Source organism: Gopherus evgoodei, chromosome 2 (assembly GCF_007399415.2).
Source record: "Gopherus evgoodei ecotype Sinaloan lineage chromosome 2, rGopEvg1_v1.p, whole genome shotgun sequence".
NCBI classification, from domain to species: domain Eukaryota; kingdom Metazoa; phylum Chordata; order Testudines; family Testudinidae; genus Gopherus; species Gopherus evgoodei.
In genome coordinates this window covers 103,459,383-103,475,313 of record NC_044323.1, presented here as the reverse complement: position 1 = coordinate 103,475,313, position 15,931 = coordinate 103,459,383, and the positions used below count along the sequence as shown (strand labels likewise).

Here is a 15,931-nt window from a genome sequence, read left to right as displayed (position 1 = left end):
CTCTGAGGAGAGGAAGCTGTCCAGTCGCAGTTTCGCTCCAGCCGTAGAAACGTCGATCCTCCAGGCTGATGGCTAGTGGCATGCAGCAGAAGGGGCACAAAAGAGAAACACAGCAGTGCCATGCTAAGATCAAGGTGCTGAGGTTGCCACTTCTACAAAGAACTGCACGCCATCCTCGGCAGTAACCCCACCTCCATCACCGAGAGCCCTGTGAATACTTTGCGGGGACTGGAGTCAGTGACCAGCAAACTCAACCCTGAAGGCGAAGTAGTGGAACAGGAAGTGGAGTTGGAGGATGAAGTGAAGCCCACGGCAGAGTCATCCAGTGGCACGGCAAGTCAGGACCTCTTTTCTACTCCGGAGGGGTCTAGCCAGTCCCAGCATTCCACTCTGGTGCACATGATGCAAGAGAGGGGTGTGGAAATTGAGTTCTCATTTATTCTTTTATATGGTGAAGAAGGGATAAGGGACAGAAATTAACAGAGCCTGTACATCTATATAGTGGGGGCCGGCAGAAAAGTTTGTTAATGTACATGGGGATATCTTGGGAATTCTCCATATACATCTTCAGGAAACTCCTGTAGATATTCTGCAATCCTCTGCCAAAGGTTCCTTGGGAGACCTGCCTTCTTTCTCCCACTCCTGTGAGAAATTTTGCCATGCCACACAGCGATTATTTCTGCAGAGACCAGAGCAGCACACAGGCGAGCAGCATATGAAGCTGGTCTGAAGCCACACAAATGCAGGAGAGGTATTCTTGCATCCCTAGGAGTGAGATATCAGGTTAGATTACCCTAGCCTGTGAAAAAGGGTATCAATATGCAGGACAGTCTTCCTAGGCACTTGTAGTAACCCCCTTCGCAAACCACTTTGACCCTTTGTCCTTTCTTGCCAATTTCCTCTCTTCCCCCCCCCGAACTCACCATATTTGGGGCTGACCTGTGTGCTAGCCAAAGGACAGTGAGAAAGAGGTGTGTGTAAATCTTGTGATTCACGACTGTGACACATCACAATACTGTCTCTGTTCATTGTTTCTTTGGCTTCTGCAGATGTGCCCTTGAGGACCCACTCCTCCACGCCGGTGGAGCGCCTCAGTCAGATAAGGTGATGAATCAGAAGGAGTAAGGAGGACATGTTTTGCAAAGTGCTGCAGTCAACTGATACAGCAGCTAGAGAAAGAAGAGTGTGGAGGGAGACAGTTAATGAAAAACTCAGGGTGGATAGCCTAGAAAGGAGATGGGGCAGGAGTGAATGATAGATGGGCAGGAACAGAAGATAAAGCTACTGGAGGGCTAGACAGAGATGCTCAAGTCCCTCTTCATGCTGCGGTCAGATCACATTCATGCCTGGGTCATCCTGCAGCTAATACAGAAGTCCATTCCATGCCCCACCACATTACATGCACGTTCCCAGTCCCTCACAGAACCCCTTCCACTTCACCCCTAGGGTCTGGTTTCACAGTGAAAGCTGCAGTTACACTCAGCTGTGAGAGCCATAACCAAGAGACTGTTCCTCCTTTCCATGTCGCTTGTTTGACAAAACATTTGTATTATGTCCTGTTGTTAAACTTTATTCTTTGATAAAAATTGACTCTTTATTTGTGTCATATACACATTAGTTGGTGCTAACATTCAAACACAGTGGCTATTGACAGGAACATTTGCTCACACAATTAAAGCTCATGAAGCAAACAGTACAGGGGTCATTCAAGGTGACAAGTAAGCATTGCTTGGCCTGATGCTTAGACACATTACTGGGAATCATTGTCAGAATGCTCCTTCAAAGCCTCCCTGATTTGAATAGCCACCCACTGTGCCCTGGGAAACTTTTGCCTCTTTGCTTCACAAATATTATGCAGAGCAGAGTAGGCCCCAATAACATGGGAATATTTTCCTCATTGAGGTCTAGCCGGCCAAAAATGCCATGCCAGTGACTTTTTTATTCAGTCAAAGGCACTTTCAGTGGTCATTTGGCACCTGCTGAGCTTGTTGTTGAAGTGTTTCTTGCTGATGTCTAGGTTCCTGGTATAAAAGGCTTCATAAGCCACAGGAGCAAGGGGTAGGCGGGGTCTTCCAGGATCACTATGGATATTTCAACAACCCCCATTGGAATCTTATGGTATGGTGTTCTAAAAGATGCATTCATCATGCACCTTCCCTGACCACGTCACATTGATGTCAGTGAAACAGTCCCAGTGGTCTACCAGAGCCTGTAAGACCATGGAGAAGTAGCCCTTTTGGTTGATGTACTTTGTCACAAGATGGTCTGGGGCCAAAATTGGGATACATGTTCTATCTATCGCCCTGCCACAATTAAGGAATCCCATTATCTCAGAGCCAGGCATTATTTCCTGCACGTTACTGAAAGTCACATCCTTTGTAGCAGGAGGTGATTAATGGCCCTACATACTTGCATCACTGCAGCCCCCACAGTGGACTTTCCAGCTCCAAACTAATTTGCAACTGACCGGTGGCAGTCTGGAGTCATCAGCTTCCACATAGTGATCGCCACTTGCTTTTCAGCAGTGAGGGCAACTCTCATTCTGCTGTCCTTGCATTGCAGTGCTGGGGAGAGTTCTGCACACAGTTCCAAGAAGAGGGATTTTTGCATCCAGAAGTTCTGCAGCTACTGCTGGCTATCCCATACATACATCACAATGCTATCCCATCACTCAGTGCTTGTTTCCTGAGCCCAGTACCGATGGTCCGCTGTGTGCAGCTGTTTGGTGAATGCCAGCAGCAATCTTGAATTGTTTGTTTCCATGGCAGACAGCAAGGCAGGCACCACTGATTCATTCTGTGTTTCACAGCTCATGAAATATTGCAGGACCAGCCATATTGTGTTCATAACTTTCATCACCAAACTGGTCAGCAGTTCAGGATCCGTGCTTTCAGGCAGAGATGAGGGGCGCACAGTTTACAATGGTTAGTGAAAAACAGTACAAAATGAAGTCAGAAGCCCATGGAATGATGAGATGAAAGAACTGCATCATGGGATGGCGAGCACACTGCCATGATGCACCGCGATCCATTTCCAGAGCTCCCAGCAGCAGAGCATAGCAAGTTGCACAGTGGGATAGCTACCCATGATGCAACGTGCTCTCTGTCAATGTAAGAGCAACAACTGTGGATGCTCTCCACTGACACAAGGAGCCTTGTGTGGACATGCACAACTGGTGTAATTAAAATAGCTTATGATTGTCAACGTAATAGACATGCCCTAAGTATGTTACACTTCTATCCATTATGCCGAGGAAGAGGTAGCATGCTGCAGAGCCACAGTTTCCTCCCCACATCTCTCTGTAAAACTATCCTTCCACAACCTGGAATAAATTAGGCAGTCAATAAAGTTGTTAATTTAGAAATACTGGCCCCTAGTTTAATCCTCAAAGTTTCACTTTTGTTTAAAAAAAAAATCAGAGTTCAAATCTTACTATGAATTAGTAATGTTTACGTGTTATTTTTTGGCTAAGCAAAACTAGATCTTACACTGAACTCCATTGCATTCTTCTGTTTGTTTTCATTGTCTTTGGCGAGTGATGTGCGAACAGTAAGCAAAGAGAGAGTTACATTTATAGAGTGTTTTACTAGTGAACACGAAACCATTTGTTTAAGGGGGAAAAAAGCGTTTTGTGTTGATCTCGTAGACCTGATTTTTTTTTCAATTTTTTTTTTTTAAATAATAAAATCAGATAAAGGCTGATCTTTCATTTCTGCTGCTCTCATGATTTGAAGTATAAAATATCTCACTGTCATGTCATAAAATGTGACTTGTATTTACGAGGTTATTGGGTGCTTGTTTTTCAGCTAGGAATAAATAGTGTGATAAATTCACATACCTCATCATAGCAGCCTCTATCATGAACTTACATACAGTAGGCCAAATACTGAGATGTTTACTCGAATTTTATTCAGAAAGTGGCAGCTTCACTGGGAGCTTAGCTTGAGAGAAAACCAAGCTAAGGATGTCAAAACTTGACCATCTAAAGCTTGCAGTTTGGTTAGCATCCTGCCAGGTGATTGTCTATAAGCCTTTCAGAAAACATTCAAAAACCAAAATCTCTGGAAAGGTGAAGAATAGGGAACAATTAACTTTATTATTGGGGACAAAGAGCTGGAAAATGCAGTAGTGTTCAGGTTCACCCATGTCTTTTTTTACCACTAACCACAAGGAGTAAATTAGCTGTTGTACTCAGCAGGAGAGGCTTTTTGCTCAGAGGCTCTTCCGTGTTTATAATGTTTCCAAATAATGCATGAAAGCTGGCTGACAACAGCACTTTATCCAGACAGGGGGCTGTTTAGTCCTGAAAGCCACTTAAATGGGAAAAGGTGACTCTTGAACAACACATGTTATGCTGGAGAGGCTGTAAAGCCATTCCCTGACAGCTGAAATTTTAAAAGAAAAGACCTTATGAATCTTTTCTTAGAGCCAGCATGTCACAGTTTTCCATGCCATAAATATAGAAGAGACCAAAGTCAATGGGGTTTACACCAGAGATGAATTTGACACACTATGTCTTGTTGGGAAATGGAACCAGACCACAGCTGGTGTAAATTAACAAATCTAATTACACCAGCTGAGGATCTAACCCATGAATCTGGCACAAACAAGGGACGCTTGCAACATAGTCCAGTGTGTTCAGATATTTAACATTCTGATGTTTAGAGGACAGGAAAGAAGATAACAAAATAGGAAATGGCTCCAACAGAAGAACTTCAGAATAATAGTATCTGGTAATCTGCTGCCTTGTGAATGATACAGCCAGTCTCTTATAAGTGGATCTCCCCCTACACACACAACTTTTCCGACCTATTTCCTTTCATGCTGCAGTCTTAATTCTGGTGTTCCCTGTGAGCTTTCTATGGGTTGCTAAGGAGCTGTTTAGCTTAACAAAAAAAACAGGTCTCGCCAATTTTGTTTTTAGCACTGTATCAGCTTTCAGAAGAACTCTGTTCTGGGAGGCGAAATCCTCTTGTCATTAATTCATTGTTTCTGCTGTTACGCTTCACAACATAGCACAAGCTGGGTGAAGCAGAAATCTTAAATATAGGGCTGCCACTACATAGACGCTCAGACCTGGTCTACACTACAGAGTTAGGGTGATGTAAGGCAGTATATGTTGACCTAATTATGTCCGTGTCTGCACTACAGCCTTGCTCTCAGCCAGGCTGCAACTTGTGCTCCCTGCTCCAAACTGGGCTGCCACCGGAGGTTCCAGCTCCCGGCTCTGAGCCAGGCCGGTGCCAAGGCTCTCCACTCCCCGCTGGGAGCCCTAATGCCCCCTGGGCTCCAGGCTCCCTGTTCTCCACTGGGAGCTCAGCTGTACTGAGGCTCCTTGCTCCCTGCCAGGAGGTCGGGAGGCTGCTGGGCTTCCAGTGGGGAGCCGAGAGCCTGCAGGGGCAGCAGTGCTCCTGGCGGAGAGACAAGAGCCGGGGGGGGGCATGCTCCCAATGGGAAGCGGAGAGCCATGGGGGCCAGCTGAGATCCCAGCGGGGAGCTGCAGGTGGAGCTCAGAGACCAACCCTCTTAAGTTGGTGGAAGCACTCCTTGTAAGTATACACACCACTGACAGAATGAGGGTGGTATTGACACAAACCGCCTCAGTAATGGCGCTCAGTCAGTCTAACATAGGTCGACTTAAGTTTGTAGTGTAGACATGCCCTCGAACAATGTTATTATAGACGTGTTTTCTGCTCGCTTCCTTCACATCGTCCAATCTGCTTGCCAAATTGCCACTTCCTAGCTCTTCTCCTACTCTTATCTCCATGCTATGCACACCCAGCACTTGGAATCTTCCTCCTGTCTCACCTCCAACCTCTCCTTAAAGCACAAGTTCTAAAAGGCCTGCAAAAGCTAGTCTTTTCCCCTCACTGAGGCTTTAGCAAAATAGATGCTTATGGAACTGAAACAATGCATGATGAACCTCGCTATCCAAACAGGAACGAAGAGTCCTGTGACACCTAATAGACTAACAGACGTATTGGATCATATGCTTTTCTGGGTGAATACCCACTCTGTCAGATGCAATTCCTTTCCTTCTTTTCCCTTTCCCTCAGCCATTAGCAGTATCTTGTCGAGGTAGGCATTGGTCTTTCAATGAGATCCATTCAAGCATATCTGCCTCCTCTCTCCTACTATTTCTCTTCTCTTGGTGCAGCCAGTTCCTTCTCATTTCTCTGTTGTAAGTACATTTCCTTCCTTCCCCAGGGCTTAAAGGGACCATTTTGATAATCTGGTTGAGCCTCTTGCATAAAAGGCTTGAGAACTTCACACAGTAATCGCTGCATCAAACTTTTGTGTGAGCCGTGCCATATCTTCTAGATAGAAATTCAGTCTTGATTTAAAGACTTGCAGTGGTGGAGAATCCACCACATCCTTAGGTAAGTTGTTTCTTTGGTTAATTACAAACAGCAAATGGAGCTAATGTGCTCTGGTACGCCTGAATCTCTGCTATACATTTCCTTCTCTATTATGGCATATTAAAAATAATTGATAAGCATCACACATCAACACTTCAGCCCTGTCAAAGCCTCCCACAAGAAGTTCAGATAATCCTTTGGAGTAATTTGTTGAATGAAGAATAAAAATAGATCTTGGGGATGAAATGTGACCATCTGTAACCTTTTGGTCTCCTGGGTAAAGAAAAGTTGTCAGCAGAGATATAGGAAACGCTGTCATAGAAATTCCTGACATTCCCAGGTGTGCGAGGGAGACTTGAAACATACCCCTGCCTCCCCTTGCCTTCCGTGATTGTCTCCACGTGGCAGTTGTGCACAGCACATTGGCAGTGCCATTTGGGAGCTGGAGCCATCTGGAAAGCAAGCTGCAAACTGATCTGAAGTCTGTGTGCTAAACACTGAGGAGTATTGTGCTCCTTTTTCAGACCGTTTCAAAGGGAAAAAGAGTCTGAGAATACTTCTTCATTAACAGAAGGAGTATTGGGAGAAAAGAAAAATATCAGCTCATGGAATGTGCCCTTTGTGCTCGGGAAGGGGAGTGGTGTGTGTGTGTGTGTGTGTGTGTGTGTGTGTGTATGTGTATTTTTTTTTAAAGGAGCACAGATGTCCAAAAAAGAAATGACTTTTATAGGGTACAGGATCTGCTCCAACCCAGCTCTTCTGGTACACTCTTTATGTCTTAAATTTATTCTTTGTGCATGAGGGTTTGGCAGGAAATCTATCTAAAAGAATGGATTCATCAGCTTGAATGTGAGTAGTGGAAGAATAAAGCTACAGAACACATTTCTATGTGCTTTTGAAATGAAGCTATTGATATGGGGATATTCTGGTAAATATCCTCTGACATCGTTTCCGGTGACTCATTTATGAGGTGTATTTTTGTAATTTTTGTACCATTACCTGATTGGATGGATGAAGGACGGACCAAGATATGGACTTAACTGCCCAAACTTGCCAATTATCATACAGGGCTTCATGCCCCTGTACAGTCCTTTAAAGCTGGTAGTAGTTTCATTGCTTAGGGTTTTAACCAACTCCCAGGATGCAACTCGCATCCATTCAGCCTTTAGGCTCCGCCAGGGACATTTAGGCGCTCAGCCAGCCCAAGTTTGGGGAGCAGAAAGGTGGCATGGCTTAGAGCCCTTTTCCCCACCACTCGCCTCAGTTGTCTGCGCAGCTGAGGTTCGGGCCTAACTTTTTCAGTCACAAGAGGTCAGATTCTGTACCCATATTCAGACCGAGTAGTACTGAAACGGACTATTCAAAGAGTTAAAGCGTAAGGAAGGGTGGCAGAATCTGGGGAGGGGGGGTTTCTTTCCCCTGTCATTGTGGGACCACGTTCTCAAAAAACTGGAGTAGTAACAACCCTGTTATTCAAATGCTGCTAGGATCACCACATCTTTGTAACTGATCACTGTGTTGGGCTGAGTCACTATAGGTTGTTTAACAGAGAGATTTATAAGCAGTGTTGTTGTAGATTGAATGGTTTCAGTTTGAAGTATGGTTCTGCTCTGAAAAGTTACTGTGAAACACAGCACCTTCTTACTCAGTAGATCTCCCCGTGTGTATTCAGAGTCACCTGCTTACACTTGTAACACAAAGAAGCCTACTGCTTTTTTGGTTTTTGGTAGCATTGCAGGGGCAATGTAGCTATGGGTACATGTGCTGAATTCTATTCTGGCTCACAAAGCAGCACAATTCTTATCTAAGTTCTAATTGTAGAGGGCTTTCTTATGGGTGATGTATACTAGTTTGGCTGTCAGATCCCAGGATGAGTTTGCAGGACTGGTAATTATGAAAACCATCTGTTAACTTGAAAGATGTGCAGATTTGACCAGGAGACACTGAGAGACAATAAATGATTGAGTTTTTCAGTGTCATTTTTCTAAGTAGAACTGCACTTTTATTTGTCACTATGCTAAGAGATATAGTGGCATGGATTCAGCAGGTGCACTTGATTAGAAGCACCAATGCATTGGGGTGAGCAGATGCTATCATGATATATCCCCAGGAGTATGGGAATCCACAGAATCTACAATACTGTATAGATGTGTGGTTCCTTGTATTAAAGGGTTAACAGCCAGTGCTCTGAGTGTAGACACTAAATCAGACAATAGAGGACACAACAAGGATATTCAGCAGGCTTGTTTTTAATTGAATTATAAACAAAGCTGCTTTCATGGGAAGTGCTTAGTTTGCTACATTGGTATGTGGCAGGAGGGTAGTTGAACAGAGACCTCACTTTAGTCTTTGCAGGCGAGAGTGCCTGGTTTTCTACTGCCTTATGCCCATGTCAAGTGGTTGTCAAATGCTACTTAAATCAGGATGACAGTGCTTTACACCCACCAGTATGTCCTCACTGTGCACAGTGCAAATGATGGCTGAAGCAGCAGAGCATCAAGCCCTAATTCGTCCCTTTTAATAACACTGTTCTCAGAAAAAATAAAGTTGTGTGTGTGTTGCTTGTAATTTGGATTGGCTCTTATGATCTTAGCTGAGATTCAGTAAGATGCTATCAACTGTTTGTGAAGGGTAACGCCCCTCTTCCGCCCCCCTCCCTCCAAGATTCATTGTACCTACCTAGTCCTTTTACTAAGGGTATGGCTACCCTTGCAGCTGTACAGCACTGCTGCGGCAGTGCTTTGAAGTGCAAGTGTGGTCAGGGCGCCAGTGCATGCAAAGCTGGCATGACGAGCAGTGGCTGCAGAACTTTCGGATGAGAAAAGCCACTTTCATGGGACTGTGTGAGGAGCTCGTCCCCACCCTGCGGCGCAAGGACACGAGATTGAGAGCTGCCCTGCCGCTCAAGAAGTGTGTGGCTATTGCAGTCCGGAAGCTGGCAATTCCAGACAGCTACCGATCGGTCACGAACCAGTTTTGAGTGGGAAAGTCAACCTTTGGAATCGTGTTGATGCAAGTTTGCAGGGCCATTAATTGCATCCTGGTAAGAAGAACCGTGACTCTGAGGAACGTGCAGGACATTGTGGATGGCTTTGCACAAATGAGTTTCCCTAATTGTGGAGGGGTGATAGATGGGACGCATATTCCTATTCTGGCACCACCCCACCTAGGATCCGAGTACGTTAATCGGAAGGGGTATTTCTCTATGGTTCTCCAGGCGCTTGTGGATCACCGTGGAGGTTTCATTGACATTAACGCAGGCTGGCCCGGAAAGGTGCATGATGCATGCGTCTTTCGGAACACTGGCCTCTTCAGGAAGCTGCAGGCCAGGACTTTTTTCCCAGACCAGAAGATCACTATAGGGGAAGTCGAAATGCCCATTGTGATCCTTGGAGACCTCGCTTACCTATGAATGCCGTGGCTCATGAAACCGTACACAGGGAGCCTTGACGGCTGCAAGGAATGGTTCAACTACAGGCTGAGCTGGTGTGTTTTTGGCCATTTAAAGGGCTGCTGGCGATCTCTGTATGGGAAGCTGGACTTGGGGGAAAACAGCATCCCCGCAATTATATCCGCATGGTGTACCCTCCATAATATTTGGGAAGGGAAGGGTGAAAGATTCAGTCAGGCATGGACCTTCAAGTTTCAATGCCTGGAGGCTGAATTTGCGCAGCCAGAGAGCAGGGCTACTAGAGAGGCCCAGCACAGGGCTGCAAGGATTAGGGATGCCTTGAGGGAGGAATTTGAGGCTGAAAACTAACAGTAATGTTTGGTTCCTTGCACGGGAGTGAAGTGCAGTGGTTACAATGTTAGTAGGAATCTGTGTTTCCTAAGGTGATTTGCAGTGCCTGTTTCTTTCCTGGGCTAAGGTATCTTTAACTTTATGCAATAATAAAGACTGTTTTCAAAGCCAAAAATTCATTTATTGAAAAGAAAATTACTTTATTGAAAGAAACGCAACTTTTTTGGAATCTGAAAGGGCAAGGGGGTGAGGTGGGTAACTGTACAATCACAAATTTGCATGTGTCCTTCTGGAGTGCTGTGCAATGACTGCTGCACTTCAGGGTGGCTATACTACATGGTGATGGGGGTTGAGTGCAGAGCGTAAGGGTTGTAGTTCTCAGGGCTGGTTGGTGAACATACAGGTGTTGGAGGTGGTGGTAAGAACCCAGATGTTGGGGAAGAGGGGTTGGAGCTGACATGGGGGCATAAGGGAAAGAGCTTTGGGACAAGGGGTGCAGGGGAGGCCAGGGGCAGTAGTGCTCTGCCTGCATGGCTACGAGCGCCTGGATAGAGTCTGCTTGGTGCTCCAGGATGCTTATCAGTCGCTCCGTTCTTTGCTTCCTGTGCGCTGCATTTTCCTTGCGGATCCTGCTTTCCCTCTCCCTCCAGTCCTGCGCTTTTTGATTCTCTGTGAGAGATTGGTGCATCACTTCGTGCAGCATGTCATCTTTGCTTTTTCGCAGTCTCTTCCTGAGGTTTTGCAGTCTCTCAGCCGGTGATAACACGGATAGCCGAGATCTCAAGGTTGCATCTAAAAAGGCAAAATGCAACACTTAACAGAGGCAGCATTGTTTATACCAGACAGAGTAATTCCCCCACACGTAAGGAGGGCACATACAGTCTTCACAATAGCATAATTTTCCCATCCCAAAGAGAGCACACATAACCCACAAGAGCCCCAAAATGGTGATGATTGTTTCAGGGCTGTACTATCCACTGGGTTTCTGTGCGTTGGGGAGAGCCAACAGCTGCAGGGGGCGCCTACACTGAACGCTATCCCAGCATTTTCCACAGGAATTTATCCTGGAAGATATTCCGCTGCTGCGGGTCACTGGGGAAGCACGGGAGGGTCTTCTACTGCAATGCGGATTCCGCCTTGGCCCCTATGCAGCTTGCCTGTGTGTAGCAATGGTCCCCCCACCCCTTGCGGCACTGTGACACGGACACGTTAGCCTGATTGGGACAAGGACCACAGTGGCTCTCCCAATAAACCTGCACAAGCACATTGCCCACGCTCTGGCTGAGACTTTTGAAGAGATTACCAAGGCCGATTACCACGATGTGATAGACCACATCAATGCGCCATTCTGCATCTAAGGATGCATGCATGCAGCCCTAACCCTCCCTCCTCTCCCGAAAAAGTTCCAACATGAAAATAAAAGCCGCTTACTGGGAACCCGCTCCTCTGTTTGTCCTCCACCAAGTACCAGCAGCTGCGACTGGCTACCTTCCTCCTGGCTTGAGAAGAGACCTTGGCTGCATGCCTCCAGGGACTCCGGGATGTCTCCCCCCACCCCAGTATCCTCACTCTCACTTTCCTCCTCCTCCTCCTCCCCCCGCCCACTCTGAAGTGTCCATGGTGATCTTTGGAGTGGAGGTGGGGTCACCCCCAAGTATCGTGTCCAGCTCTTTGTAGAAACGGCAGGTCGTGGGGGCAGCACCGGAGCGGCAGTTTCCCTCACGGGCTTTGCAGTAGGCACTCCGCAGCTCCTTCACTTTAACTCTGAACTGCAGCACGTCCCGGTCATGGCCCCTTTCCATCATGGCCCTTGATACCTGCCCAAAGGTATCATAATTCCTACAGCTGGAGCGCAGCTGGTACTGTACAGCTTCCTCCCCCCAAACACTGATGAGGTCCAGCAGCTCGCCATTGCTTCATGCTGGGGCTCGTTTGCCACGTGGAGCCATGGTCACCTGGAAAGATTCACTGATTGCACTCCACACCTGGCTGAGCAAACAGGAAGGGGATTTTTCAAATTCTCGGGGAATTTAAAGGGCAAGTCAGACGGTTGGTCACCTGAGGCCAGGGCAGTAGAATTTGAACTGATGAGCAGAGTGGCTAGAACAGGCATTCTGGGATACCTCCGAATACCTCTGGAGGCCAATAACAGCACTTTTGGTGGCCATAATGGTGGGGCAGCACTGCATCAGCAGCGCTATAGTCTTTATTCCTCTTGCAGAGGTGGAGTAAAACCAGTGCTGTAGCCAGGAAGATAACAGCACTGTATGTGCCTTGCCAGTGTGGACGGTGAGTGAGTTGCAGCGCTGTAAAGCCACCACCAGCGCTGCAACTCTCAAGTGTAGCCAAGCCCCCAGTACCTTTTTTAAGTATTTGCCTTGTGCCAGCCCTGTACAGCCTACAACAACCTAGGGAAGGGAAGGTGGGTAGCCTCCTTGGTCTAGATTAGACATTAAAGGTGTGATATTAGGCTCTAGCTCAAACTAATTAACACCTTCTAAATCTCTAATCAAGAAAAAGTCATTGTACTTTAGCATGTGCTAAAGGGCTTGAGTCCTTAGCCTTTAAAATCACAACCAAAACCTAGTTTAGAGAAGCCCCCATTGATCTTGACCCAAGTCAGCATTTGAGGTTTGGTCCTGTGGTATTTTGACACTGCGAGCCTGATTTTGACCATATTTACACCAGAATCAGCCCTGCAACTCTATAGTAGATATAGATTCACATTCTCCAGGTTCTCTCTTTAAAATACATCCTTTCTACAGTATTTCTTAGTTTACTTTGTAGATCTGGGATAGTAGCAGGAAGTTGATTTTTTTTTCTAATTCTTCCCTCTGCGAGTTAAATTGGTGGTGGTTGACATATTACTACTCCCTACAGTATGTGTGCTATGTAAGGAATTTGAATAGTCGTCAGTCTAAGCATTGATTTGCCCGTGTTGTTATCTCCTGTATTTGTCTTAAAATACTTTACTCAATCCCTCTTCAAACTATATAACTGCCTGGCCCTCCTGTTAAGTGTAAAGGAAGGCCTCACTTTAGACTTGTTCTCCAATACAGCTCACTGTTCACAAAATCAGAAATGTTTGATATGGAAAAGACCCATTAGGTCATTTTAGCTATTCCCCAGAGACAGTGCAGGGTTGTCCCTTACAATCTGCTTACTTGTGCTTTGTTCAGTCTTCTTTTAAATGTCTTAACTGAAGGGATAGTAATTTCATCGCATTTCCATTGTAATCACCTTATTTAGGTTCCAGTCCTGCAAACACTGAGGTCAATGGAACTATTCATGTGTACAAAGTTATTCAAATGCTTAAGTGTTTGCAGGATCAGAGTGTAAGGCCTTATCTGCATGAGAAAATTGTACAGATGGAACTATGGGCTTGTTTACACACAGTTTTTGTACTGCTTTAAATGATAATGGTTTGCAACTGGCATAGTTAAAGCAGTACAGTGCCCTAGCATGGACACAGTTATACCATAGCTTATTCTTCTAAGGGAAGAGGAATAAACTGTCCCAGTTAGAAGCACTTGTATATCAGTTTAACCACATCCTCATTAGGAGTTGTACTGATTTTAATTATTTCAGTAACAGATCCCCCCCAGCTGATTTATTTAAAATCAGTACAAAAATGACATAGACCAGATCTAAATCGGTTTAGGAACTGATTTTGGGGTTAGGGGGTTGGGGAGAGGTTTGTGCTGACCTAACTAAACTAGTCCAATCAAGATGTGTGTGCATCATGACGAAGGTCACACCTGCAGTCTGCAGCAGCACCAGCAACTAAGCCCAGATCACCCCTGTCCCACTTGAGTGTCTTTTTTAACCCCAATTTTGTTCTTTCTATTTCCATCTGAACAAATGAACACCAAGGAGAATGCCAAAACAACAAGGCGTCCGGTGGCACCTTAAAGACTAACATTTATTTGGGCATAAACTTTTCTGGGTAAAAAAAACGCACTTCTTCAGATGCCTGGAGTGAAAGTTACAGATGCAGGCATTATATAAATACCAAAGTGATAGAAAGCTTAGATATTCAGTGAGTGAAGGAATGGAGAATGGATTTTGTATGTGCTGAATCTAAGTGAAACTTGCTTACGCATCTCCCTATCCTGTGTCTTACATCTACCAAGCAGTGAGGAATGAGGGAAAGAATTTTAAATAGTCAATTTTATCTCTTCGCATCTTAAGAATTAGAGGACATACCCTGGAGAGTTAATCAATCAACTTGAGTAGTGAAGTTCTGTGCCCTCCACCCTCTCTCTCATTTGTTCATTTGATAGAAACTTATAACAGTGTTGTACCTTTAAATTTCATTAAATCAGGTCAACTTTTAAATAAAGGTAATAATAATAATAAAGTCTATTGCATGTTAAATGAAGGGGTTAGTAAATCTGTATGTTATTTTGCAATTTTTTAATGAAATCTGCACCGAGATATCAAAGAATTTGAGTTTGTGTTCCATTTCATTTACTACAGAATCTCGAAGTTACACGGAAGGCCTTAACCACTCGGTTGTGATGACTGACAGCACCATGGGCACCAATCCCGCTTTGCTGAGGACTGACATACAGACAGCTCCTTCGTGTCAGCGGCCTTTTGTATCTGCATGCGCCATTTCCAGTAACAGCCCCATCCCAACCGGAGAAAGGTGGGAACTTGCTGGGCTTTTTCTTCTACCTGGAAGTTTAGTTCCTATAAAATCAGTCTCCAGCTGTGTCATTAGGCCTATGTCCACACTGCAGAACGACCATGTTAGCACATTCAGACTTTAGCTTTTATCCTCTATCAGGCCAGCCAACTAGGATAAAGAACTGCCATATTCGAGTAGGAGGTTTTGGGGGACAGATGTGACTCAGGTTAGGGGGAACACTTGAGTAAGAACCCAAGGTAACTTTGCAGTGAAGATAAGTCATTGGAGAGTAATTACCTGATTTTCAGAAATGTTGAGTATGTTCTTTGGTATATTATGTGCATGTATTGAAGGAGTGTGTGTGGCTTTTAAAAATTTTAGAAGTAATTATAGAGGTGGTTTATCTGCCTGAGAATAACTTTTAGCTACCAAAGTACATAAAGAAATCACAATCTCTTTTAATTCACTGCTTTGCTATCTGTCAGTGCAAGTTTGTACACACTTATCAGAGTGCTAACAGCTCCCGATATTTTTTACTGAATTAGGGAAAATCCCGTAACCTTTCATATTGAAAACATATTGGTGCAGAACAAATAAACACTGTTTACAATGTGTATCATTCTATCAATTTAGCAAATATACTTCTAATAATTAAGATGTTTGGGGAAAACATTTTTGTGAGGGACAGAGCAAAAACAAGGATCTGCAATTGATTTCCTTTTCAAGTGCCCAGTTGCCTCAGAAACCTCATTATCATTAATTATTTCTTGTTTTGTGATAGCATCTAAGGCCCAAATCAAGGAGCAGGGTATCACTGTGCTAGGAATAGTATAAGGACATAAAAGAGCTGATCCCTACCCCAAAGAGCATAGAATTTAAGTATAAAATGAGAGAGAACAGGTGGATACAACAAGCACACAGGGGAGAAGCTAAAGCGTAACAATGAGATTTATGAACAGCCCCAATAGCAGAGTTCACAGCACTCCAGTTGCCTAACCATCCCAAATAGGGTTTCCTGTTCCCAGACTCCTAGGTGGATAGCAACTATCTTCATCTGCACCCCCGTCCCTGAACTGTTTGATTATTATTGTTCTCACCTTCCACATCTCTGTGTGTCTAATTACCATCTCTATTCTTGGCTAATTGGCTTCTTTTTCACAGTAGTTTTCAGAACTACCCTTCTGTTAGCTGATGCTA

General features: G+C 45.0%; 1 protein-coding gene across 6 annotated transcripts in view; it reads left to right on the top strand.

The window, feature by feature from the left end:
* The window catches only part of TNS3 (tensin 3), a 438,738-nt gene that overhangs the window by 399,033 nt on the left and 23,774 nt on the right, over positions 1-15,931 (top strand). For all 6 annotated transcript variants that reach the window (XM_030551450.1, XM_030551451.1, XM_030551449.1 and 3 more), the window contains one exon: positions 14,581-14,752. In XM_030551450.1, the coding sequence (XP_030407310.1) occupies positions 14,581-14,752 (172 nt within the window). The remainder of the gene's footprint in view (positions 1-14,580; positions 14,753-15,931) is intronic.